This window comes from Myripristis murdjan, chromosome 22 (genome assembly GCF_902150065.1).
Source record: "Myripristis murdjan chromosome 22, fMyrMur1.1, whole genome shotgun sequence".
Lineage (NCBI taxonomy): Eukaryota > Metazoa > Chordata > Actinopteri > Holocentriformes > Holocentridae > Myripristis > Myripristis murdjan.
In genome coordinates, this window is record NC_044001.1 from 18,042,567 (window position 1) to 18,070,018 (window position 27,452).

Below are 27,452 nucleotides of genomic sequence, written 5' to 3' on the forward strand. Positions count from 1 at the left end.
TGTCTGTCTGTCTGTCTGTCTGTCTATAAGCTTATGTGGGCTAAAAGAGGAGGGAAAAGGTCAGTTTGCAGTGGTTTTGGTCTTGGACATTACAAAAAAGACAACTTTCCAGTAGATGGCATCCTCAGTCATTTGCTCGCATTATAAGTGCTGTCAAATGTGTGACATTTGTGACATGTGACCTTATTTTGTTAATTTTCTCCCGGATTTTTGTATTATTATTATTATTTTATATGCCGCATCAGTTGCACCAAATTTACTAGTTTGTCACCTTTTACAGTCTCATTTAGACTGAAACTCATTGCTTTGTCATCTCTTAACAAACAAAAAGCACAGTGATGTCCAGATTGCCAAGCATCCTTCAGTGGATTAACAGTTTATTTATTTATTTATTTTTTTATATCGCCTATATAAATAATTAAGTCGCAAATCCAAAAATTTTGAAAAAAAAAAAAAAAAAAATCAAGCAGAGATCCTCGACGCTCCCTTAGCCAACCTTTAAGGCAGGTGTTAAATTGTCAGACGGCCCCTGAGTAGGTGGGAGTTTCTCTTGTTTCTTGGTTTCCGAGGGGGGGGGGGGGGGAGTAGCAGCATCCCCATCATCAGACGCCAGCGACCAGGAAGCTTTGTAAGGTGAGCAATGTGAATTTTGAACTCATGCATCCGTGTGCTAACGTAGACTAAACGTGGATTTTTTTTTTTTTTAATTATTATTATTTTATTTTATTTATTTATTTATTTTTGGGAGGGGGGTGGGAGGGGGGGGGGTATTTTTGTGGCGTAATCGTTTTCATCAAGTTACAGAGCCGTGGGAAGGTGGGTGTACAGGCTGTTGTGAGTGCTGCAGTAAACGGCGCATATGGGCACCACAGGCTCGCCAAAAACCCCTCTCATGGAAACAGAGCCACATTTCTCTCAGGTTTAGAGATTCACTTCTTACAACTGAGCGTATTTCTCACGCTGAAATCAGGAGATCGCAGCCTCGGGTGGACTCTGTCAGAAGCTTCCTGTATCATGTTATTCCCCGGCTGCTGAGGATGAGGATAGTGCTGGCAACGTGTCAGACCTTTACATCCAAACCAAACACACCTCTCCTCCTCGCTGGTGCACCTATTGTTCATTGTCCACCTAGTGTTTTGTTTTCTAATCACAATAAAAACCCTCAAATTTAAAATCGGGTTCCCATTTGCCAAACATTAGTCCACCCATCTTTCCACAGTGTCTACAGAAACCTATGTTATTGTTGCCTTCCCTGTGTCTGCCACTGTTGTGCTGCCTGCGGTCTGGTGGCTTCATTCAGACACAAAAGCCTTATTGGCCAAACCAGCAAGTAGTGTGACCTGTTGAGTCTGTGCTGATCCTGCTGCACAAATGTTTGTAATGTTTGTCACCTCTGTGTCTAGTTCTGTGTACGATTTTTAGGAGGCATGTATCCAACTAAAAATGACATTGCATTTCTTGCATGAGTCTATGTGATTTGGACTCTTGCAGTTTGAAAGCCAAGGCAAATGCTGTTGCATTAGGGAAAAGAGGGGAAAAAAGGGTTTCTCTCATTCCCTGACATTTGACTGTGGTGAAAAAAATGGCCTTTAAAATCTCAATCCTGTGATGAATTTTTGAAATTTTAGTGAGTGACCTGGGTATTGTATTTGCATTGCAATTATAGTGTGTGTCACGTATTATGTAGTGTGTCACACATTATGATGGAGTGGTTTTTCATCAGTGTAGACTACTTAAAAAAAAAAAAAAAGTGAATGCCAAATGGAGAAGCGTCCTGTTATCTGTACTTGGAAGTCATCATGAACTTCTTTAATGGATTTTAATGAAGATACACAGAGTGCTCATTTATACTGGTCTAAAATGCCAACTAAGGTTCAGTTACACATTAAGAAGATTAATAACTATTGATAATCACAGAGCTTTCCAATTTTAGGCTGTCATTATTGTTCTACTAATAGAGATTTTATGCTTTAAAAATCACTTAAGAAACACAAATTAAATTTCATCGACTTAAGAAAGAGTTCAGTCAATTAGTTTGAATTATTACCCATACAGCATTGTGGTTTTGGTCTATCATGGTTATATGAGACTTCTCAAAGAGCAGTGTGAACTAAGTCTCCAATGAAAAAGGCTGCAAATGAAGGCTAGTCATCTCCAAGTAACACAGGCATGAATATTTCAGGAGTTTCTTGGCTGAGATTGAAACAAGAGCTGGCCATACTCAGAGGGATATGGTGGGATTTTACAGTGCACACTTCTGCATTTGATAAGTGGACAGAAACATAATAGTTGTTGTGGTGTGTGTGTGTGTGTGTGTGTGTGTGTGTGTGTGTGTACATCCTAAACTACATCCACTGTGAAATCTGCTATGCGGTTAGCTTTTTTCTCTTTGCATTCACTTCAGCACCTGTAGCGTGTGGACAGCTCCACATGTGACTGAGGCAAAGTGCAGAAATCACCAGGTGCTAAAGATACTTTGTGGTTTAACATCATTCCTTTTTTTAGAACTATTTAATTATGTAAATCAGGGGTTTTCAAACTTCCAAACCCCCAAGTTGACTTTCATTATTCCATGGAAACCAAACCAAACAAATTTGCCCCAGTGATTCTTATATGACAAGCTATATTAGTTTGTGCTGAGTAATAAACTGTTTCGATGTGATTCATGAACACTAACTAATACATTCAAAGCGATGAGATTAAAATAATCACTCATACATTTTTTCTATTCATTTGTAGTGAATCATAGTGAAATTAAGCTATTTCTCATTTTGCTGTGGACCCACTGAAAGCCCCGTAAGGACCCCTCTGCGGCTGGGAGGATCTGCTGAGATCCCATTTTGAAAACCACTGATGTGAAGCATCCAAATGGCATTATCTCCTCTGTCTTGTTTGGAAAGAGCAGAGAACAGGCAAAACGGCTGGTGGACGGATAATGTTCTTCAGACTGTGGGCTTGGCCTCAGGAATGTCAAACGTCAGTCGAGGATCAAGCTGTTATCTGTTGTTGGTCTTGTGCATTGTGCAGTAAGGTCCTCTCTCATCAGTGCATTCCACTGTTAGCAACATTATCATTGGGATTTCAGCTCCAGAAAGAACCTGAGTTTACTCTACATCTGAGGAACAGCCCACTGTTGACAGATTTCACACACATTATATCTGCCAGTGATGAGCACAAACCACTCATCTTCCTGTTTACTTCGATAGTTCTTTTCTGCTGGTAGTGATAATGGCAGTGGTGCTGGTGGTAGTGGTGTGCGTGCGCGTGCATCCCACATTGCATCACTTGTGAGTCGTATTTCTGTGACTCATTTCCCCCGGCCACATTTCACATTTCAGAGGCTGCTGGATATGAATAAACATGTCATAAAACTATTGCATGTAACCCTCTTGACAGAAAATCGAACATCAGCGGAATCTATTAGAACAAAATTGCGACTAAAGGTTTTGCCGTCAATTGTGAAGCCTCCATTTGTATTCCATTTAACATCGAGCCATGGCGGTTGTATACTGAGGGGCTCTGATTTGTTCTTTTTTGTGTGTTTTGTTGAGAATAGGCTCCCTGCTATTTGAGATTCCTGCTGCGAAGTTTGCTGCTATCCCACAGGGGTCTGCTACAGCGATGCCAATGCAGGAATCAGTATGTAGAGTCAGGATAATCACTGATATGCATAGATATTTACCAGCACAGAGCATTTTTCCATCTGCCTACTACCGTAACATGAGGGAGTAGTGTTTGCTATTAATGGCAATACACAAATCTCGTCCTGCTTTATCCTCTCACATGTCACATCTTTCATGCTGGCTATAACTTTTGTTTACTATTTGTAGCATTGGTTCTCTCTCTAGTTTAGTGACTCAAGAGGTAGCTACATCAGATCCTGCAATATTGTAAACCATGCAGGCTTTCAGCATCACACCATCCTCTAATTGGTTCCTGGGCTGAAGTGAGATTGCACGGCTTTGCACTCATAATGAAAATCCTCCCTGACATCCTGTGGAGAAGCCTTTGACTGGTGATCCAGATGCTCACCTTCTTTTTAATTGGCTAGAACAAAGCAACATTCCAAAAAAAAAAAAAAAAAAAGACTCACAGATGAGTAGAATAATTTGGATATAGCCTGATAAAGGCAGTGTGCAAAACTGATGACTGCTTTGTTTTTTTTTTTTAATTGTTTCTATTTAGCTTCTTTTTGCTTGATTGAGGTCATGTCAGTACCTTGAAACATGTATGTAGATGGATTGCATGTCCAAATTAAGTATGATTCAGATGCTTAGAGGGAATAGAGATTATATTTTCTTTTTCTTTTCAAAAGGAGTACTGTGCACTATTTGGTTGATATGGGGATAATTTTGTCTTTGAGACTCCTGGGCCAGTTTCAGATGAGATTGGTTCAGAGCTGCTAGATGAGTCATGTTTAGTGTCATCCAGCTTTAAGTGGAAACTGAATGCAACTTAGTCTCAAGCTACCGTGGATGCCAGATGGGTCATAATGAGAAATGGCACAGTCTACACAGCAGCAGGGCAGACACACAGCGCTCCCTTGGGGACCTACTGAGCATGTGCAGCCAGACAGGAAGCAGGTGTTTGGTTTGTTGAGCTCAGTCTGTATGTGTAGTCATCACTCCAGTCATGCTATGGCTCATTCAGCCTTCAGTAAAAGGCAGAGTTGGGGGGGGTTCTGCATTAACCATGCTGTCAGACACACCTCAGTGCTCTGTGTTTGATACAGAGATAGAGAGAGAGTGAGAAAGAGAGGTGAGAAGAAAGGAAAGCCCCAACCCCCACTGCTGAGCAGGTGGTGAGCAGATTGTGCTATAGCATCCACCCCCCCTCCTCCCCTCAGGCTGGGTTTCGCAAAGACCAGCCCCTCCACACCGCCAACATCACCCTCCCACCTTCCACCCAAAACTCTGAGGATGGAGCGGCCTGTAGTTCCTGTGGGCTACCAGGGAATGAGATTACCTATTAATTCATCCTCCTTCACACCTACCAGCACAGAAGCCTTGCTCCAGCTCAGCTTCATCCCTTTAAACTCCTTTTTTGTCTCTTGTCCTCCATATTTTTTTTGGGCATCCTTGCTTGTGTGTTCATTGGTCACTTGCGTTTGCCTGTCTTGACAGTGGTTCAGACATCCCTGAATCCAGTTTTGGTCTTAGTTTTGGTGCAAACATCTGGTAGATTCCCAGTGGCAGGTTCCAGATGGATTTGCCTGCCCCTGGTCATGCTTACAGCTAAGCTGCTCCACAGCTGATATGCCACAAGGTTTATAGCTATTATCCATTCTTATCTCTATTCCCATATTAGCTCATGTTTTTTTATGGGGGGAAGTTGCTAGCCTTGTACCCAACTCCCAAATAAGCAAATCTGCTCTGGCTCCTCCCTTGACTTGTCCAGCATCAGTGACCCTAACAGGAGAAAACATTTTCATTTTCATATCCCTTGGGCTCATAGTAACACAGAAGTCCTGCTCACAGAGGGAATGAGAAGACATGGCATCTCCATTGTGTATTAAATAAAATATCCGTGCAAAATGCAGAGCGGATATTTGTCCAAATGATAGCATAAATGAGAGAGGAGCTGTAGACAGCCACATTTAATTCCTCAAGTGATTCTGCACCATCTTTGTTTCCTTTATTATTAAACCATTATTCAGCCTCATGTTAATGTTTTAATTCATGTGTATTATTGGAGGGCTTCCCGAGGACCTGTGATAAGTGAGAGAGTCAAAAATCCACCCCAGGAGCGCCGTAGGGGGTGATGGAAAACTACTCTCACCCAATCCCTCCCCGCATGCTGCCAGTGAGAGGGGAAAGGTTTGATTCAGCAATGGCTCCTGCTTTCATGTCAGTGGGGTTTCACTGCCGGGTGAACAGTTGATTAGAGAAATAAGTTTTACTTTGCATTTTAAAGATGTATGAAATCCAGAAACTTTACAATCACAGGTTCAGTTTCAGATTTACATGGCAATTCTAAAGTCTTATGAATTTCTCTCATTCCTCTTCACCTTCACTTTTATATTTTCTGCAATCAAGCCTCTGTGTCTGGCTGCACGTCTGTTATTGTGCTATTACTATGTCTCAGTGATGGGGATATGCAGAGCTATGAAATGCTCATGCATATTCTACCAGCGCTGGGTCTTTGAGATGAAGTGGTTGACAGGGGAAATGTCAAACCTTTCCTTCCCGTGCAAGTGTTGCAGTGCCGGGCTGAGGGAGCATCTCTGCCAGCGCAAACAAATCAGCAGCGAGGGGAAAGCGGCATGTTTAACAAGGATCCAGACAATGCAGTCAAGCCCAGAACAACAGCTCCGAAGCCGTTATTGTTTTATTTATGGCGATTGCAAGCCGTCTTTGGAGGCCGTCTTTTCATCCCTGAGTGAGTGACAGTTGATTGGGGCGCTGAGGTTTAGGATGTCAAAGCCAGTTCAAGGTTTATTTATGGTTCATTTCACGGGCGCGATAGGGCCATCTCTCCCTCAGGCAGGTAATGCATCTTGATCCAAATGTCCGTTTCACTGGGGAGAGAGAGAGAGATGTTCTAGGCCTGTTGCACAGATGGTTTATGCTGTAGATTAGAGTTTTGCCCCAACTGAGAGCCAACTGTGCATTCTCTTTGAGGCTGCTGAACCTCTGGCAGTAAACTTTAGGCAGACTTTATGAGGCATGTTTTCCTGCTTGGCTTTGTGGTATGATAGCATAGATTCATATTGTTAAATTGACATAACAAAGCACTTGATAAAGGTTTAGATTTGCAGAATAAATGTTAAATTTAGTAGCAGGCAGGGCAGGGTGGTGTCGGAGTTGCTTGTATACCAGGTAGCTTCAATTTCCTGGGTTTGAACCTGGTCTGGGACCTTTATCACCCTTTCTCTCACTGAATTATTAATGTCTCTCACTACTTTGAACTGTCTAAGGACGTCCCCAAACATACCCCCAAAATAATAGCAATCCCACTACAGCATAAGCAGTAAATGGTTTTGTCAAAATATTATGAGGCTGTAGTGACAGATAGCTGGTTTGAGTCGGGGTTGATTGCGAGTAACTGCTCTTCTGAGATGTGATGTAATTGTTTGGACTTTATCACTTCAGGGATGTTCTCATCTCTCCTCTCTCTCTCTCTCTCTCTCTCTCACACACACACACACACACACACACACCAATCTCAGCTGTTTTTTTTCTAGTGCACTGAGCAGATTAGCTGACCTGAGCTACAGTAGCTGTATTCCTCACAGCTTGCCCTTTTTTCTGCTTCTCTAACCCAATCTTGGGTATATCTCGTCGGAGGTGTTGGAGTTGGACGTTCGAAGTGCAGCACTGCTTCCCAAGCTTAACTTCACTTTGCAATCTGCTGCATTGGCTTGGGAAATCTGATTCAGGGACGAGGAGAGAAGAACTCAGCAAAACACTTAGACAGACAGGTAAAGGATAGGATTAGAGAGACTCTGCAGACTTGAATAAGCTGAATAGGAAAATGATTGAGTGATAGGTGTGCAAGCAAGTGTTAATATATGAAGGGTGGGAGAGGCACGAAGGGAGTGTGTATACAGAGTCTCATAGATAAACTGCTGTGTCATGCTGGCTGGAGGACTGTGACGTTGGTCCAAATGTCCTGTTAACTATGACTGTAGTTAGCCTGTGTGCTCCAGCATCCTGCTCTGCCCTGGGATTAGAGAGCAAGAGCTTCACTATTACCATCAGCAGCCAGCAGCGCACTCCTCCTCCTCTGGCAGTGATGAAGGTGACAGAGAAATACTCATCAGAGGCAGGAAGAGGACCAGCTCTATCAGCCGGTAAAGTTCTGTCAAGTTCTTACTTTGAGCTCAGTTTGCTCCCATTAGATGAGCTAGCTGTTATATCTTTTTCTGCAGGAAGACATCATCTGTGTTTGATTTCGTTTTGCCTGCTGTTTAACACTCACACTTCACTCGAATCACATGGCTGCTCTTTGAAGTGTTCGCCGCCGTCGGCTCAACTCATTGTCAGCTCGCTAAGAGAAGAGTTGATCTTCTCCCTCTCACCTCCGCGACCTCACACTGTCTGATATGATAATGTAATTGTTTACAAATTAACAGTCAGATGTTCTATAAACAGCATAAACAGCATCGCGCCACGTGAATTCTCTCTTAAAGCAGCACCATGTAATCTGAAGAAGCTATCGATCCCCTATCAGGAAGGTCTAGTTCATTCATAGTTGTATTGATCAGAAAACATGAAACTCATCTGCATCCACTTGGGGAAGAATGCCTGAAGCTCATCATTCAGTGTCACTAAAGCATCTGGGCTGCCAAAATAATTGTTTTCTTTATCTGAACCAAGGACTTAAGTTACCCACTATTCTTAGTTTTCATTTGTGCACTAAGTCACTTCCCTTGACTTTACTAACATTTTCTCAAGTTGAAATGAAGAAACTCACTTGGGAACACTGCCGTGTCTGCACTGTAAGCCCATGGTGTTGGTAAATCCTTTTTATCATTAAGTTAATCCGTTCGAACAGATTGATGGGATAGTGCATTATTGTAAGAAAAAGACCATGTGCTCTATGGTGCATCAGCTGCTGGAGAAACACTGCTCTTCAGAGACCATGCACTCTGTGGTGTGTGTGTGTGTGTGTGTGTGTGTGTGTGTGTGTGTGTGTGTGTGTGTGTGTGTGTGTGTGTGTGTGTTATAGATTTGCTCCATGTTCCATCCACAGGGACTCTCCTCCCTGCTCTTCTCCTCGGGAGGTTCAGACCCTGTGGACAGCACTTACTGAACATTGAGTACAACATGGAGTTTTCACAGCAGGAAGTCAGACAGAGGCCACAGGGATGAACACAGGGCAGTTTATAAGTTACTTTTCTGTTTTATTGGACTTTTGTGCTTTTCCCAGACCCCCACTTGGACAGTCTGATGCACAGCACAGCAATCCCTCTCCTTCCTGCAGCACATCTTCTTCAGGAAACATCATGTTGTGGACGTCTGTTGCACAACGAGAGCCTTTTTAGTGAATGTTCTACAAACTGTGAGAGCTACTCAGCCAGTGACATCACTGGTGCAGCGATAAATCCACAGCGAGGTGGAGTTCAGTAATGTGTGCCAATTTTGAGGCCTTTAGCTGCCTCTCTCTTTTCTTTCTTTTCTTTTTTCATGCTCCTCTCACCTTACAGCTCTTGTGAAAGTTGGACAGCAGTGCCGTTGGCTGAGGGTTGTAATGCAGTTTTGGCTGCAATTTACTGCTGCAGAGCACACGGTGTGTCGACTAAGGAGCTCTCTGTTCCATCAGTAACAGCATCCCTGAATGCATTGTGGAATCTCATTTCTCTCATCAGGTCTGAGGATTGATGCCTCTCGGTCAGCTGGAATCACAGTATTGACGCAAAGCTTGGTCAGCACTCTGTTGCTACTCCATTTCCTTGGACTATTTGTTCTGTGAGGAGTGTACACAAGCTGGGCAGCTGGGAGTCGGGACTGTATTGATCGACCAGGGGAGAGTGTGTGCTGTTGGAGGAAAAATGGCTCAGGCCTTGATTCTGTGTCCGTGGCAGTGTGAATGATAGCTTCATATCCTGTGCATGCTCCGGGAGGCAGAGGGGAATCCACAGACTGTGGCAACAAACGTCAACCCTCAACAAGCTGTTCAAATTTGCAGTTGAGTACACAGTCAAAAGCCTTTAGATTTGTATCCTGAATTTGGATTCAATTTCATTCAGTTTTCACAAAATAAGTTGGTTTTTAAATGTTTACAAAACCTATTCCTAGATAATCTATGTATACACATCAGTATATGAGAGGCTAGGACGACAAGGGGCTCAGTCAGTGAAAACTGTAAAATGGCACAGGGTAAGACTTGTTTTGCCCAAACATTTTTTTCTAACAAGGATTCTAAAATGTGCACTTCATTACAAATTGATATTGATTGAACATTGATTAGGATATTTAAAATTTCAATGCAAGAGTTAAAAGATAGTTTAACAAACTCAAAAACGTACACAGTTGCTAGTAAGTTACTAAGCCGATTGTGTTGACTTTAATATTGTGAAGGTGATTTACATTGTTTTTCTGTTTGATGAAAACCCTAACAACAGGGTCAAGAGTTGGAAATGGCTGTAATGTCTGTATGCAGAACATCAGCGTTTCATTTTGAAATGACACATATCAAATTGCATTGCCCCTGTCAAATAAACTAGTAAATAAACAATCGTCCTCGCAGCAAAACCATGCAGCATAGCAACAACATAAAGGCTGTCCCCTGTGATCAATATGTGTCTGCCCCTGGTTAACATCTTCCTGTCACTGCACTGTGGATTTCAAAGGAGCCTCGTTTGTCCACTTGCTTCCTCACATTAATATGACATGTCCACTTCCACCTGTCAGCCGATACAGATCAACAGCCACTAATGGACTGTGATGGTCATTACACTGGCCTCTGCAAACCCCTTGTCATAGCTGCACTTAGCGTGAGTGGGAGACATTTGTGCTGATAAAGCTCCTGACAACAATGCCAACTTGTATGTTAACAAAACACAGAGCATTTAATCTCAATAGCATTCACTGCTCATGTTGAGGTAATGATGATTACCAAAGCAGTGCTCTCATTTCCAATCTCTTTTAAAAGGTACAAGCATTGTAGTTGTTTGTTCTCGCTCTGTGTAAATATAGGCTTGTATAGGACCACAGTGAATTGAAAAAAAAAAACTGCACTGTGGCAACAAATGACATGATTAAAGCATTATTTTCCAGTTAGGTCCAAGCAAACAAGGAAAGAGGGTATTGCAGAGAAGTATTGGCTTTCATTAAACTCATCATGACGACTATATGAATTGTTTTCAGTGTGTATAAAGTTCCAAGACCACCACTGGCACCTGAAAGCATGCATTTGTTGTTTTTATGTCCTCCTAAAACAGTATGCTACGGCTTTTTATTACTAATCATAGTGAGGAACGTATTTGCAGAGTATTTTCAGTACAGCAGGTCAGTCAGGTGAATGTTGTGTCATAACAACCTCATGGCTCATGGCACATGTCTTCTCCCTGTAGTTATGGTGCAGTGCTGATGGCCAACTCAGAGCTGTTTGTGACGAGGGCGCCCCCTGTGGAGGGGTGGGGCTTGGAGCTGGATGTCCTGAGCTTCTTGGAGTCCCTCGGGGAAGAGAACAGCACAGCTGAAAGATGCTACCGCGCCCACTCCCGCAGCAGCGTCCTGCAGGGCCTGCCCTTCGGAGGGGTGCCCACCGTCCTCGCCATCAATGTGGTCCTCTGGATGGTAGATACTGCACACACACACACACACACACATACACACACACATAAACACACACTTTTCAAATTTAAGATATTTTAGGTCAATTAAAATGTGATGTAGCGTTCATATAATCCCCTTTGAATTTTTCTAGACCCACTTCCTGTGTAAACTAGTGTTTCATCTAATTATGCAAGGAAATGATGTTCATTATAACTTTATTTACTAATTCATTCATCAGCTCACTGACCTTCTTTAAGACCCGAAAATTCCTCTGGCCTGTCTAATGATAAAATACTTTCTTTAAAGTATTTCACTACATTAAATTGTTAGTTTGTTATTCAGATTTTACAGTTTTTCCAGTCATTCATCCCTGCCTACAATCTGGAGGTTTTGAGCAGCAGGTGTCAGGCTGCCACATGTTAAAAAAAAAAAAAAGCTTCACATGTGAAAAATGAGCAGCAACTGCTCTTTCCAAAAACTATCACACAGATGCCTAACATAATCCACAGTTCTTAGAGGTGAAGCGCCCCCTGGAGCTATTTCCTGCTAAAGAACACCAGCAAACTGAATCTGTCCAAGAGGAACAAGTTTGAGGTGGATAGAGACAGTTTGATGACCAGCAAAACGTTGCCAACTCAGAGGATATTATTAAGTTTCTTTTCCCTGCAAGGAATTTTAGAGCCAGGAGTACAAGAACACACACAAATACAAAGAAATACAAACACATACTCTGCATATCTAAGAGGTGATATCATATCGCATGACGAATCGAAAACTGATTAATTGTTACAATTCCCATAATACAATATCATACACACTGTTTACAAACACATACTTGCATATTTTGCTCCTGTCTCCCACATAATAGCAGGCTTCATCTTTCAGTTGTCAACTACCTCAGTTCTGCTGTCAGGCCTTGTCAAACTTGATCTCTGCACTGCCATCAGTCTCAGTGTACCGCCCCCACATTTTAATTGGCTCGTTTGATCGCTGCCTGGTTGTCAGGACAACATGGAGGGTTGTGCGCCGTCTCTTAATGACAAGCCTGAGTCAAAGCATGCTCCCCCCCCCAGGTGATGGGAGCACGCCTCTGCATCAATTCCATCATCATACAGAATAAATCATCAGCGGGACTTGAGGAGAGCGTGCCCACGCAACAACAAGAAATACAAAAAAAATATATAATAATAATAGCAATGGGGAGGAGCCGGACACAAAGAAAGGAAAGAGAGAGTGGAGAGATTGTTGTGTCAACGTGGAGTTTAGGATGCGTTATCAGGCTTGGCTGTTAATACAAAAGCAGAATCGTTATTCATCTCCAAGCCTCAGTCAAGGTTGCCCTGATTACCTATGCATGGCTTTGGATCAGTAAAAAATTAATCATTCCACATTTATGGGAGCTTTTCTCCTATTAACGCCACTGTCATCCTCACCCCCAAACCCAATATCTACTAAACTCAAATGAGTCAATGATTTATGCTGTAGTTAATGTCAAACATTCATCAGTACATTCATCCATCAGAGTCCAGTTACTGTGCTATTACATGTTTAACCCACCGTTCTCAAAATGAATTCTCTTTTGTGTATTATAATACTTGATTGCACGGGTATTTTTTGATTCTCTTGTTTCAAACAGTTTATCCTACGTTTATGTAAGAGGCTGTTCAGATTAATTCTTGCTATTGACCGCACTTGTCATTTGTCACTGGTGCATATGTGTGACCTCTCTCTGTTTCCAAGACAACCACATACTACTCCAAGATGGCTTATTGTTGTTGCTGTATTTGGACCCATCTATTATTTGTATACATCTTGAGAATATGCATCTTCAGTCTGAAGGGGGATACTCTGATCATGCAGCTTTTACAGATTTTCGGTCGCATTAGACAGGGATGGGAAAAGAAGGTTAGTGTGTGTGTGTGTGTGTGTGTGTGTGTGTGTTTGGGTGTGTGAGCATGTGAGTGTTTCTTTTGAGGGTTCTAAGGTGCTCTGTGTTCAGGTTTTGTGTTTTGTCTTACAGTTCCTGTTGCTGGTCTTCTCCTGTCTGAGGAAGGCTGCATGGGACTACGGCCGCCTGGCGCTGCTGATGGAGAATGACAGGTAAGGGTGTTGCTCTATTGCACTGAAAATTAAAAAAAAAATGTTCTCTTGCTGGTGTCTGAGCTGAATCTACATTCAAGATGGAGAAGATGGAGTAATAATCTTCACTGAAACTGAGTCCTGATGCTGCAGCCTCCAGCTCCCTCTACTGAGCATAAATGGCAGGAATTGAATTAAAGTCCTGATGTTGCCCCTGCAATTGCTATAGCTTGCAGTTGGAGTGGTGGCTGCAATATTTGTGTTGCTTCATTTGTGTTAAGTTAATGGTGAAACTGTAGAAAGGGCAACATGTTCACACAAGTAGAAGGAAAAAATAGTGCTTCAACCAGCTGCGAGAAAATGCAGCCCAAGGGGGACAGCACAGAGACTCTGAAACATAGTACAAAAATAGAATTATTGTTTTATTTTAGGCTACAAATTAAAACATATGATATTTTGGCCCATTTGTTCACCAGGGCTTTCATCAGATGAACTAATTGAGAGCCCTGTTGAACAGATGGGCCCAAACGTCACATGTATTAATAATGTTTTAATAATACATGTACACACACACAGTGGTTTGGATGCAACAGTGCCCCCATATTTTTCAGATACCTCATCAGATCTGAAAATGAATTAAAGCCCACTCAGCAGTCTGCGTGAATCTCCAGTGGTTTTTCTTCTGCCTGACCTGAAGCCCCTCTGCAGCGGGAGTGCAGGCTTGATTAGTTCTGCCTGACCAACAGCGGCTCCATAGCACCCTGGGGCGAGCAGCATCTGTGTGTTTTGCCAAGCGATGGACGCTCATGTAAATTCAATTATGCTGCTTAATTTGACATGCTGTCAAATTGTCAGGGGTACGGCCCACAGAGAAATGTCCACAGAAATCATCATTAATCGTCCTCAATCATCACACTGCTCATTGTCTTTATTGGACTGAAAAAAAACTCAGCCTACATACAGTAGATGTCATCCAGTCATTATGATTGTCCTTTCCTGCTCTTTACCTTCATTATTTACCCGTTTCAGTCTTACATCCCTGTTTTATGGAGAACCAAGTGAGAAAGAGAAGTCTCCATCAGAGTCCAGCCCGTCTGACTCTGAAACCAAGGACATGGTGAGTTGTGTTTAGTTTGCCTAACAGACACTATTTCAGCTAAACACTCATAAGAGCTCCTAAATAGCTTTAAAAGGTACGTGATGTAAGCGTTTCATTAAAGTGAGGACATTTGGACTCGACTGACAAAACTGGAATAAATTGATTAACATTAAATATTGATGGTTTTAATTAATGGTTTAAATTCTGTGACTATTCCATGTGTTCTTGTCAATAGAGTCTAAATAGTCCTCATTTCAGTCACACCTTGATTTTGTATGGTGCACCTGTAGCATTTTAACATCATTAAGTCATTACTGCATTCATTTTAATACATTATAGAGTTCTGTGTGTTGTTATATTGTGTGCCAAAATTGTTTTTTTGCGCAATAACACAGTGGAGCAAGGTAAAGTTCCTTTGGGAAATTAGCATTAGCAATACCACTGAAGTGAGATAGAGGCTACCATGGTGTTCATAGTGTAATTTGTTAACAGTAATTACACCACGTTGTCTCAGTTAATTTCACGATGATGTAGTGCTGTTTGGAAACGCTATAAGCTATATATAAAAGCTATAAGTAGCACATTTAAATGATGCCCAGCTGTCTGAGATGGCAGTGTGTACACCCTTGTAAGGGAGAAGTCTGGAATATGACTCAGCTGAATTGTCTGTGACTCAGTGCCACCTGTGTGATAAAGTGAGGTCACACTCCTTGTGTTTATAACAGTGTAGGACAGAGTCTGACTCAAGTCATCGCCTAATGCCTACACAAAAGCTGAGGCTGCAGTAAAGTGGTTACTGCTTCAGGCTAGACCTATTAAAACTCCATGTCTTTGTCACTGTGGAGGCCTTATTATTATGCAAATGGTAGAGGCATGCTAGTAGCCAGATGTCCTGTGCACGGACTCGCTTACATATGTCATTTATTATCTTTAATAACCAGTCCTTTGGATGTTTTGTAATTCTCCTCCTCTTCCAGGGCTTCTGCTCTTGGCTCACATCGCTTTACCATATGAAGTAAGTACGCAGAGCACTTGGCCCTTTAATTGTTTCACCCTTCCCCCCCGCCATCCAAACTCCCATCCTTTTATTGGGCCTCTCTCTTCAAAGCTGATGTCACCATCAAATGTAAGCGCTCATGTTATATCTCATTAAGCAGCAAAAACAAACGAGTCTGGGCTCATGCGACCAGTGGTGCCGTGGTTTCCCGTTGAATATTTGCACCCGCTGGAGTCTGACTGCACTCAACCGATTTAGACTTGTAAAAAAGCGAATTCCCCGTGTCCATGGTTTCCATAGTATTATGGTGGAGTTTGGGTGCTTCTGTTTTTAGCTCTCGTGCTAGTGGCTCACCCTGGGTTCCCTGGGAAAGAGCAAACCCACCCTGTGAGTTCTCGATGTGTGGGCTGCCATAAGACCAACAAGCACCTCTTCTTTTTTTTCTTTTTTCTTTTTTTTTGTTCTATTTTATGATACTGGGTTTCCTGAAACTCCCGCCTGAGCTGTCCGGGGCAACCACAGCTTTTGGCACCAGCGTAGTGGTGGCAGAGTTTTACTCGTGGTGAGCTATGAGCTGTAGACACAAAGTCCTGGCCTGCATCCTTACAATGGCTGAAGCCTGCAACCATTTGAATACGCTGATATGTTTATGTCTCGCCACTTCATAAGCATCCCCACGCCAGCAACTTACTTGACCCCTCTCTTTGCCTGTGTATTATTGTAGATCCCCCCAAAAGTTTAGGATTTGGGAGTTCTGACACTCTGGAGAGGTATAACAAGTCAAACACACACACACCCGTCTACCCTGTCTCATGATTCCCTACCTGTTTCTGCAGGGATGAGGAGATCCGCAGTAAATGTGGCATCGATGCTGTCACATACCTGTCCTTCCAGCGCCACATCATCCTGCTCATGACTGTGGTCTGCTTGCTGTCTTTGACCATAATCCTGCCTGTCAACTTTTCCGGGAATCTCCTAGGTAATTTGGTGCTCACAGCATGGTCTGGCCGGTTGTCTGCAGGCCAAGGGATATCCTCAGCCTCAGGAGAGGCACATGGTGTACCTCTCAGGGAAAGAGGCCAGGCCACACAGAGACATCCGTACACATCCTCACACCAAAGCATTTATGTGTAAAAGGGCCAACAGCTAAAACTAAATCCAGCCGTGGAAAAAGCTAAATAAAAAGTCTGTAACACTTAGGGGGAAATGGAATTCACCTTTTCCTCCAAAAAATACAGATCCACACCAAAATCATATTAAAATAAAAACAAATAATTACAAACTTATTCTGAAACATGCACGTGCACACACAGATTGTAGAACGTTGTACTTCAAATAGCTATTTCTACAAGTGGTAATTCATCTAGTGGAAAAATAGAAATAGAAAGTCCTTCATTTCCTCTTAACATACACATGTAGGTGTCAGAGGCTGGAATGGTGCATAAAACCAGCTGCTAAATAGCAGCAGAAATCTCATTTGGCAGTTGTGTGCTGACTTAGTAGGAAGCACTGAGTAAGCCATCCTATAGAGAGTGTAAGCCATTATGGGGTCTATGAGGAGCTCGGTTGTCCACAGCCACCTTTTTTATTACTGCTGGCTGTCATCTTATAGACCAACACCCTGTGACAGGCTGCCATGGCTACAGTAAACAAAGGGTACCCAAAGTAAAACAGTTGAATTAGGCATGACTATATTTTTGGAATTTGTGTGAAATTTCTTGTCAAGAGATTTCATTAAATTGGGCGGAAAAACGCGCTCTCTGAATAGTTACATTGCTTCATTATTGCCTCATCCTCCAGACAAAGAGGAGGCTATTCCTTAAAGTCATTTAAAACTTAAAATGTCTCCCTGTCTGTCATATCTGATTACTTCTACAGGAGACAGCCCTGAAAATTTTGGAAGAACAACACTGGCTAATGTTAGTGCAAAGTAAGTGTAACATTACATTAGTGATAACAAAGCGTGTGAAATATCACAGAGCCATGAAAAATCACTGGAGTGACTGTGTGTATGAGCGCATGTGAAAGTTCCTGTACGTCTCATCACAGGGACAGCTTTCTGTGGCTGCACAGTGTCCTCGCTCTGGTCTACTTCATCATCACGCTGCTGTGTATGGCTCACCACTCATCACGGCTGGAGTACCGAGAAGATGAGAAGGTCTGTCACCATCGTCACATGAGGCGCTTTCTCCCTCAGAGCCCTGAGAAGAAAATAACACTGCTGTAAAGTGTTGTAAAGGTGATGTGTTGGTTGTATTATCCACTGCAGGTTGCCAGGACACTGATGATTACCTCCATACCCAGAGAGATCTCAGACCCAGGTCTCATCACCAAACACTTCCAGTAAGCACCAAGCCTCTTATATACAAGTGTCCTTATACTTAAATCCTGTTCTCAAGGGTTTTCTTCCATCAGTTTATTCATGTTCTCAGCATATTCTCTAAATTCATGGCACGTTTTATCATTGCATTGAGTGTTAATAGTATCACTGACTGCTCTCATTCCCCTCACCAGTGAGGCCTACCCCAGCTGCACAGTCACTGATATCCGTTTCTGCTTCGACGTCTGTAAGCTGATGAGGCTGGACTTAGAGAGGTACGGTAGCCGCTGCAGATCAGAGTAACAGAGACTGTGATCGATGTGAGGCTTTGGGTCACTGTCTCGGTGTCTCTGCATGCTGCGTTTTGCAGGCGCAAGGCAATGAAGGGCAGGCTGTATTTCACCACAAAGGCCCAAAAGGAGGGGAAGATCATGATCAAGACACATCCATGCGCTCAGATATTCTGTTGCGACATCTGTGGCTTTGAACAGGTATGTTTTATCAGGCTGACATGCTGAGGGCATCAGCAAATGACTTATTAGTGTAGACTCACAGCATCGTATACTGCATAGTAAGTATTTTACCACTGGATGGCACTGCAACCCAAATTTAAGTTTGTGCAGCAACATCAAAATACCTTGACATTACAAATCTAAGAGGGATCTACCTGACAGTGAGGTGATGAGTAATATGTGCTCTACCTGTCTCTGCAGGTGGACGCAGAGCAGTACTACAGTGAGTTGGAAGAGAAGCTCACAGATGAGTTTAATGCCGAGAAGAATCGCATCTCCCTGAAGAGGCTGGGCATTGCCTTTGTGACTTTCCGTGATGACAGGATGACGGCTGTGTGAGTAAACTACAGTGTGACATCTAGGTTAATGTATTTCACTTCCTCGCATCCCACTGACAGCTTCGCTTTCGAGCAAAGAGCTAAAACTCATACTGTGACCTAAGACGATATCAACTTAATGTAATACTGTACACAGCACGGTGTGGCGGTTCCCATTTTCCACAGCAGCTTGAAAAGTTGAATGTTTTGTTGTATTTTCCAGCATTGTGAAGGACTACAGTCGAGTGCGTTGCCGTCGGAGACCTCAGCAGTCCAGCATCACCACTGTGGTGCAGTCTCACAGCTGGAGGGTCAGCTACGCCCCTGCTCCAAGTGACATCATCTGGTCAGTATCAATGTTTTCTTTTTTTATGTCCCTGTTATAGGGCATAAAAGCAGTGGTGCTTTGCCGGTACCCCTGAGGGATGCAGGTATACAATAAGTGAATTGTTCATCTCCACCTGTTGTGTTTTCCTTTCATTGTTCACCTGCAAGAAAAACAAAAATATTAACAATAACAGGTACAAGATATTAACATTTTGCTATGTGTCAAATGGAATATGATAGCTTTGTAGTGCATTTACGCAGAAAATGTGTCGCTTACAGCTCACTCCCTGTCAGTGAATATTTAGGAGACTGGAGTAGCCACAATAGCTCCTTTTCCACAGCAGGCCTAAACAGGTCCAGGGTCAATTACACAGGTTTCGGACTAGATTGACGGAGCTGCTTTCTGATATGACACCGTATCCCAGATTAACAAGCATCTGTGGAGGCAGCAAGGTAAGGAGGGAGTGGTTATTTTTGTTCTGCAGGAAATATAGAGGTATGAGTAATGAGAAAGCACTGACTGTTGCTGCAGTGAAGAGGGGGCTAGTATGTGTTCTTCATCTTGGAAGGCCAGTGCAGCAGTCCCAGTGAGATTATGTAACAAGTGAGTGGTGCATATGTATGGGAGACTGACCAGAGAGACAGTAGCACTCACTGTTTGTGCTTCATGCCTCATTGGCTGCATTTGTGTGTATATGTGTGGGTGTGTGTGCCTGTTTTTATATGATTTTTTATGTTTGTGTTATGAGCCTGGAACTGCCAGAGTAGTTGCAGGCTTTGGGGTCGAGCAGGGACTGCTGTTCCTTCATTAAAACTGAGCGTTGGAGTGTGCTGTACCCAACCTGCTCTCTACACACTCTCTCTCTCACATAAGAAATGTCTTAGCTGGGTAATTCAGGCATCAAAGCATGCAGGCACGTCGGCGTCCATGCGCACTTTTTACATCTTGGATAAAGCAAGCTGAAGCTCGTATTTTCTCCTATCACCAGGGAAAACCTGTCAGTGTGCGGCTCTCGCTGGTGGCTCCGCTGCGTCCTCCTCAACATCCTCCTCTTCCTCCTGCTTTTCTTCCTCACCACTCCTGCCATCATCGTCAACACCATAGACAAGTTCAATGTCACTCGGCCTGTGGAGAGCCTTCAGGTCAGAGCTACCGAGATAGTTTGACTGTGTGGTCTTTTATGGGGTGATGAAAAGTTTTACACGTTCTATGTAGCAAAACATCCACTGACTCGTAAACCTTTTCCTTCGTTCTTTTTCTTTCCTTCGGTGTGTGACCTTACTTCAACTTTTTGCCTCACTTCAGTTACATTAATTAAATTTTTTTGCTTTCCCTGAACAGAATCCAGTCATTACCCAGTTCTTCCCTACCCTCCTGCTTTGGGCGTTCTCTGTGCTCCTGCCCTTCATCGTCTACTACTCAGCCTTCTTCGAGTCCCACTGGACCAGGTACTCACCTGCTGTCACCGACCACTCTCCGCTCTCCTCTGAAATGGAAATGTCTGTCCTCAGCGTCTTCAAATGAGCCCTTCATGTGCTCCTACCTATCTTCCTCTTTCCTCTCTCCATGCTCAGTACTTTTTTTTTCATCTCAATTGCTTCTCTCTTTCACCCTCTTGCTCTTTTTACTCTCTCCCCTCTTTCCCTCCCTCTCTCCGCCGGTCTCCCTGCACTATTATTCTGGGCAGGTTGTCATAGAGATCTCCATGTGGGGATAATGATATGCACAGTAGTCACCGTGCGCTGAGGAGCAGAACAACTGTGCATAAGGATACAACCTCACGCAGCACCTATGAGCACCCTTTCTTTACATAACCTCCCCCACAAATGTGCAGGCGTGATGTGCGAAGGACCAAATGCAAATCAACTGTTTACTGGTGTGAAAAGCGTAGTTTGTGCTAATGAACACAGCAGGCCTACAGAGTTCTCAGACTTTACATTACATTACTGAAGGATGTGTACTCTACTGTGTAGGTATATTTTACACCCATGTGTGCATGGCACCGTGATGCCCTTATGTTCCTTGTTGTATTGATTTGATGTATTTTTGTTTTGTTCAGATCCGGTGAGAACCAGGTAACGATGCACAAGTGCTTTTTACTGCTGGTCTTCATGGTCATCATCCTGCCCTCACTTGGTTTATCCAGGTAAAGCTAATTCCACAGGACTACAGTATGCATAATCTAGGCTTTTCTCAGCTTGCTTTTTGATTTTGCCTACTTTTTAATCTTTGGTTGTTCCTTGTCTTTTCATTTTTTAAAAACACCCATTCTTTTTATATTTTATTCTATCTGTAGCCTGGACCTGTTCTTCAGATGGCTCTTTGATGTCAATTTCCTGGATCAGAGGGATGTGAAATTCCAGTAAGGTTACTTCTTCTGTCTAACGATTTAAAAAAAAAAAATGTCGGTGTGAAAGAAAATGTACCAGTAGTGGTAATTTTATCAGCAAGCAAACTCTCAGGCGCCATCCTCTCTCCGTGCAGGTGTGTGTTTCTTCCTGACAACGGTGCATTCTTTGTAAACTATGTGATTACGTCCAGTCTGATTGGCACGGCCATGGAGTTGCTTCGCATCCCGGCACTGATGGTGTACGCCCTCCGCCTCTGCTTCGCTAAGTCCAAGGCTGAGCGCATCCATGTCAAACGGGTGAGCCAAGCCTTTCATGCTCAACTTGTTTTGTATTATTATTATTTTTAATGTGGGATTCAATTGATCATGCGCTGGTTTGAAGCTCTGCTCTGTGGTTGTTATGTAAAAGACTCACACAGAAACCACATTGCTCACTGTGTTTATGTTTTCCTGTGCAGAGCCAGGCCTACGAGTTCCAGTTCGGTCTAGAATATGCCTGGACCATGTGTATCTTTGCTGTCAGTATGACCTACAGCATCACATGTCCCATTATCATGCCCTTTGGTAAGCGTGCGCCTGCTGTGTGTTAGCACATACGCTGACTAAGAAATGTAGGTCGTCTTCTTTCCTCTTTCCTTCATTCTTTCCATGCTGTCGTCTTCATCCTTTCCCCTTCACTTGCCTCACTCTTGTGTGTGCGTGTGTGTGTGAGTGTTTCTGTATGCGTGCAGTGTCTCTCCTCATACTATAACCTCCCTCTCCTCTGCTGCCTGCCAGCCCGGTGCAGACTGTGTGAATTTGCTGCTGTAGTTCCAGACGCCCAGACACAGCGAGTTGCGAGCCAGACGCCCACTCTGCTCCTGTCTCTGCCCAGAGCCTCACCAAGCCTCTATTTACTACCACAGTCAGATCCTCATCCCGAGCAGAATGCACCAGGCCCTGCTGCTCTGTGTCTCTTACCTGTGTTTCTCTCTGTGGAGTGGTGTTTTAGTTGTACAAACAATTCTCACACACAGAGCTGCTGTGGAGGCAGAAATAATCTCATTGGTTAAGCTAAACCTCAATGGGTGGAGCCAAACAGCCAACAAACAACGAGCCAAGCAAGAAACAAACATATTTTTTGGAGAGCAAGGAAGCCAACTGGCAAATTTGAATGGCAAACTCTGGTCACAATATAAATAAAAATATATATATAAATGGCAGTGACTGCCTTTTTATTCATTCCTGATCATGACATTTTTGTTTATACACCAGAGGATGAGGACTTTATGGACATTCCTCCTCTTTTTATGTTGAGGCAACATAGGATTATGTATGTTGCTAATGTTGATGTTATGTTTGTGGCTAATGTCCATGCTAACCATAATGACAACTTTTGAAATGTTTCGTTATGTCAATAAAACAAAGTATGTTTAAATAACACACCTTTGGTAGCAGTTCGACCATAAATACCATTTCAGCTATTATCAACACATACTGTTAGATTATGCTTTTTGAAGTAAAAGAGGCATGACATTATTATTATTTTTATGTTAAGAAAACATAGGTTTTAGGGAATATTAGGCTGTTTCAGTTAAAAAAAAAAAATACTTTGATGTAACATGGGTCCTACATTTCATTTTTTTCAGTGAGTAGCAAAAGCACAAAGCTTTATAATATCTAAAATGCTGTTCTAAAATAGCAGATGAATCCATACAAGCATGTAATGTTTTATACTATAATGTTACTGCGCTGTAACATACTGTAATGTTTTGGATATATGACCAGAGCCAGAGCTTTTTACCACTTGATGTCGTTGTTCTCTGCTTGTTGTGTATAAGAATAAATCTGATATGTACGTTGCTTTGGATTAAAGCATCTGTCAAATGTGAATTGTAATTGTATACTGATCACTGTGTATGTGTGTGTGTGTGTGTGTGTGTGTGTGTGTGTGTGTGCTTGACTGTGCTTCTAGGTCTGCTCTATGTGATCCTGAAGCACATGGTGGACCGGTACAACATCTACTATGCATACGTTCCCACCAAGCTCAACCAGTGGATCCACAGAGCGGCCATCAGTCAGGTCATCGTGGCTCCCATCCTCTGCATGTTCTGGCTGCTCTTCTTCTCTGTGCTCCGATTAGGTACTTCCACACACACCTCTTTATTCTTACTGGTTTATTACACTTTCCACACATCACAGTGTATTATACGTGAGAAATGGTAATCCCTGTGCTTTCCCCGCTCTTTTTGTGCTAGGCCCAGTGCACCCGATCACCCTATTCACCTTTGTGTCCCTGCTCCTCTGTATTGCCTTTTCCATTATCCGCCTGTGCCTTAGGAGGCAGCCAGACAAGCCGACCAGCTACCAGGTCAGCTCCCACCCAGACTGAATGAGATAATGTTTAGCTGACTAAACGTTAGCGCGTATTTTCTATGGAGAGGATTTAGGTAATGTGTATTTTGAGTGTAATGTGCTACAGTGGCAGGAGGCTATTGGTAAGCCACCTGGTCCTTTTCTCATTCCTCGCTTTATTTATTTATTTATTTATTTATTTATTTATTTATCTATTTATTTTTCAGATGTCTGACCAGCCGGCTGAGGCAACATTCACTGATGCAGAGAGGAGCACTGTAACATCCACCACGGCCTCTAGTGTATAGTACCAGCTTTTTCTGCTAGTAGTTCTATCCTGTTAGAAGAAATTGTCTTAAAACACCATATATCATCCTCATACCATTGTCCTGACAAATTGGTATAAAGGAACAGTCCACCCAAAACACACAAAAAAAGATATCTATGATTTGGAGAGGTTTCCAGGCTGCCACACATTTTGACTTAACTCACCCACTACTGTGGGATGTACAGATGAATTTTTGAATTGACTGATTTTCCTTCATAACACACAATGTTTCTCAAGAAAGTGGGGTCACACATGATAGACTTGTTTAAATATTTCTTTGTTCCATATTAAAGCTAAGACAGAGAGTTATGGGCCCACTGGTCTTCTCTTCAGTGTCTGACGTTCTGCCTTGGCTTTAATATGGAATAAATAAAGTTTCAAAGAAGTCTCCATTGTGTGAAACCCCACTTTCTTCCTGGACATTTAACCTGATCTTTGGATACCACACTGAACATGGTTTATTTTCTCTTCCCCAGCTGTTTGTGGCATCCGTGTTGCTGGAGCCGGAGCTGGGTTTGACTCCCATGCCCTCCCCGGCCCACCACAGCTACGGTGCCATGTCCAGCTCCCAGAGCTCTAGCCACGGCCCGGTGGATGAAGAGGTTGGGGAAGAAGACCAAGCCCAGACCCACGAGACTGAGCTCCAAGACCCTCCAGACCCCTACTACTCCAGCCCCCTCATGGACAGCCCCGTGGGCTACCAGTAACACTGTATCCCCCAAGCTGATTCCTGTTTGTCCTAACACAGAGTGCTAAATGCTGCGATGCTGCGTTTTTGCCATTGACCTCAGACTCCAACTCAGCTGCCTCACACCCTCAGACTAGATTGGGCTTATAAGGAAGGATGAAGAACCCAAAGATGGAAAGGACTCTTGTCCAAACTTGTGAGGGGAAAGCAGGAGCAGGATTCATGAAAAAGTTACTCTAAACGTATAAACACCAGATTGCCAAAATCTCCCCAGAAGCTGTCTTATGAACATGACCCAAAAATCAAGTCTCCACGGAAGCTACGTCAACTTAAATGTACTTTAGTTTAAACCGCTGGATGCTCCTCGACAGGGACTCCATCTGCTTTTGTGGCTTGATTCGCTCGAGGAAAAGGATTCAAAGGCACCAATTGTGACCGGGGGTGGATTTGCCTTTGAGTAGCTAGAGGAGAAACATTGTCCATGTGTGCCACTTGGCCATGAGTTGAGGTGAAAGTTCCCATTGGAGTGGGTGGTGTGAGCAGGCTTACCCCAGCAGACTGACAGAGTGGTCTGGGCATGGGAGGCAGAGGGTGAGGGCAACAAGTTGTGATGCCATCTGCAGTGAGAGAGCAGACAGACGGAGGGCAGGATAAAACTCAGAGATGTAATATACGTACACTCTCTATGGAGGCACAAGAAGCTTGACTGTACCTGACGCTTGTTGTAATTATTAACAATTTGCTATTTTTGCTACAGTATTTCCAAATCGGTAGTTGTATATGGTGTCATTGATATTGTGCTTGGGCTTTGGGGTGGGGCCATTGGAATTTGTTTGATGATTTGTAGGGCTGTCCCATCTTAATCAATCAGAGTATTCCCTCATTATGGTCCTATTTGACTGTGACTGTGGTCTTTAAACAATTGGTTGTATTTATTTATGAATTTAAGTTGAGTTTTAACAGGAAAAATTACAAGCACATCCTTGATTTTTTAACAGCATTCAAAAATATGCCATGGAGCTTGATATGCATTTGAGTCAAAGTACTGGAATTGAGCAAACTGTTCAACATGACTACACCCAAAATTCCAAATGTTATTCCTATAGCCATTATATTTCAGTTTTTGAGTTGCTGAAAGACTGAGTAAAATCTAGTTTACTACTAGTATTGTTCAAAATAATTTATTGATGTTCATTTGTGTAGTACTTGTCAAATCTTGCTGTGATGGAATTTGCTTTGTTACTGTCACTTTAAAAAATAATGCAATGAAAGGTCTGCTAACAAAAACATACACTCCAATTCAAATGCTACCCTTCCTGCATCATGATCTCGGTTGCTGAAGCCATTCTGTGTAATTTTCCGCTGCATGTCAACTGTGCTGTATAAAAGAGAGGTTGTGCCCATGCATTTATCTCCTTATACTTAAGGTCAAGTTTCCCCATGTGCTGATCTCTGTACGTTCACCGGTTTTGTATTTTGGGGTTATTTTTGTTTCTTCAGGGTGGGCTGAAGGTTTACTTAAGAGACTGAATGTAAACTGATTGTAGTTTGTTATCATGCTCTCTTGCTGTGCCTTGAAGAAAAACTCCCTTTTGTGTGACAATCCAGCATGGCCTGAAATATGCTGCATGGACTGAAAACTGAAGAGTGGGGAAATAGAGGATGAAGACACAAAAACAAACACATAGGAAAAATGCATTTCAACACCCCAGAAAACATAACTTCTCCAATTCTATTTATTTATTTATTTGTTCGTTTATTTATTCATTATTTACTTATAATCAATTAATGGGTTGTCTAGCAGTTCATGTCATTGTTTTTTTAAAGAAGCTTTTGGATTGTGCCTTGCTGTGAACCTCACCCGGTGTCTCTCAGTTCTCAGCTGCTGTATTCTGTGATCATACAAATCATATATGATGTATAGCCAAGCTCTCTGTAGAGGATAAAGTCATTTTCAAAGTTGTTTATGCAGTGTCATTCTGCTGTCTATGTTGTTTCCTTGGGTGGGTTCAAGTTAGATTTTAAAATGTTCGACAGTATGACTGCTGATGGGTTCACCCAAAGGTTTTCTCCGAACAGCAGAAAAGCTCCTTGATGTACAGCATTTTTTTTTTAAAGTTCACAGCTGTAAATGTGACCAAGTGCAAGAACCAATAACAGGGAGTGTGACCCAAAGTTATAAATGTACTCCACTCTGTGTAATATCTAAAAGGGTTTATACGATTTTAACTACACTTTTGTCTCTACTGCAACTATACATTTGTTTGATTTGAATCCATTGGGAGCTCCTGGTTTTATGAATTATAAAACCATATATATGTTATCGGCATACCTTCCACTTGAAATGGAATCAGATTCTAGTCCTTTACTATACAAACAGATGAAAGCAACACAAACCCTGTGACTGTGTTCTGCAACTGAGATGAGGATCATTTTGAGGAATCGTGAAGTAGTGTGGAACACAGATCAGAGAGCATCCAATATGAATCTGCCTCTGAGCTGTCTAATTGCGGTGTGGGTTTCTCCTGCAGCAGCCTGTTTCACACCACTAAACTAATTTATGTGTTGCAAAGTACAAAAGAAAAGGTATTGCAGTGCTCTTACCGATGACCAAGCAAGAAGGGAATGTTAACACACACTAGCAGATTTCATGCTTAATTAGCTTGACTGGACCTCTGTCATATCTGTTCCCATCTATTCTGTCAGCTTGGTCATTCCTGCTCTATTTTCTGAGTACATGTGGTTTTCCAGACATGCCCATGCCTTTTCCCCCTCTAAGTTATGAAACTTGTGTATCTGAAATACTACATCTCTCCAAATTACTGACTTTTATGGCAAAAGAAGAGCAAACAACCAGGCAGCCTGCTGTTAATGTGGG

At 42.7% G+C, this 27,452-nt stretch overlaps 1 protein-coding gene across 1 annotated transcript; it reads left to right on the forward strand.

Moving 5' to 3' along the window:
- Positions 1–596: 596 nt before the first annotated feature.
- Positions 597–26,567, forward strand: tmem63c (transmembrane protein 63C). Its single transcript, XM_030045293.1, has 23 exons — positions 597–633; positions 11,018–11,243; positions 13,243–13,322; positions 14,331–14,418; positions 15,378–15,415; positions 16,234–16,376; positions 17,276–17,327; positions 17,447–17,555; positions 17,667–17,740; positions 17,912–17,992; positions 18,088–18,208; positions 18,431–18,564; positions 18,770–18,892; positions 19,863–20,016; positions 20,216–20,322; positions 20,934–21,020; positions 21,171–21,236; positions 21,359–21,521; positions 21,683–21,788; positions 23,179–23,346; positions 23,462–23,574; positions 23,786–23,860; positions 24,363–26,567. The coding sequence occupies exons 2-23, from the start codon at positions 11,034–11,036 to the stop codon at positions 24,591–24,593; spliced, it is 2,523 nt and encodes an 840-aa protein (XP_029901153.1). The 5' UTR covers positions 597–633; positions 11,018–11,033; the 3' UTR covers positions 24,594–26,567.
- Positions 26,568–27,452: the final 885 nt, after the last annotated feature.

Coding starts and splice junctions, on each gene's coding strand:
- tmem63c (XM_030045293.1), top strand. CDS start 11,034: ATGGCCAACTCAGAGCTGTTTGTGACGAGGGCGCCCCCTGTGGAGGGG. Junction 18,565..18,769: donor GATGACAGGATGACGGCTGT/GTGAGTAAACTA, acceptor TGTATTTTCCAG/CATTGTGAAGGACTACAGTC. Junction 21,522..21,682: donor AGCGCATCCATGTCAAACGG/GTGAGCCAAGCC, acceptor TTTCCTGTGCAG/AGCCAGGCCTACGAGTTCCA.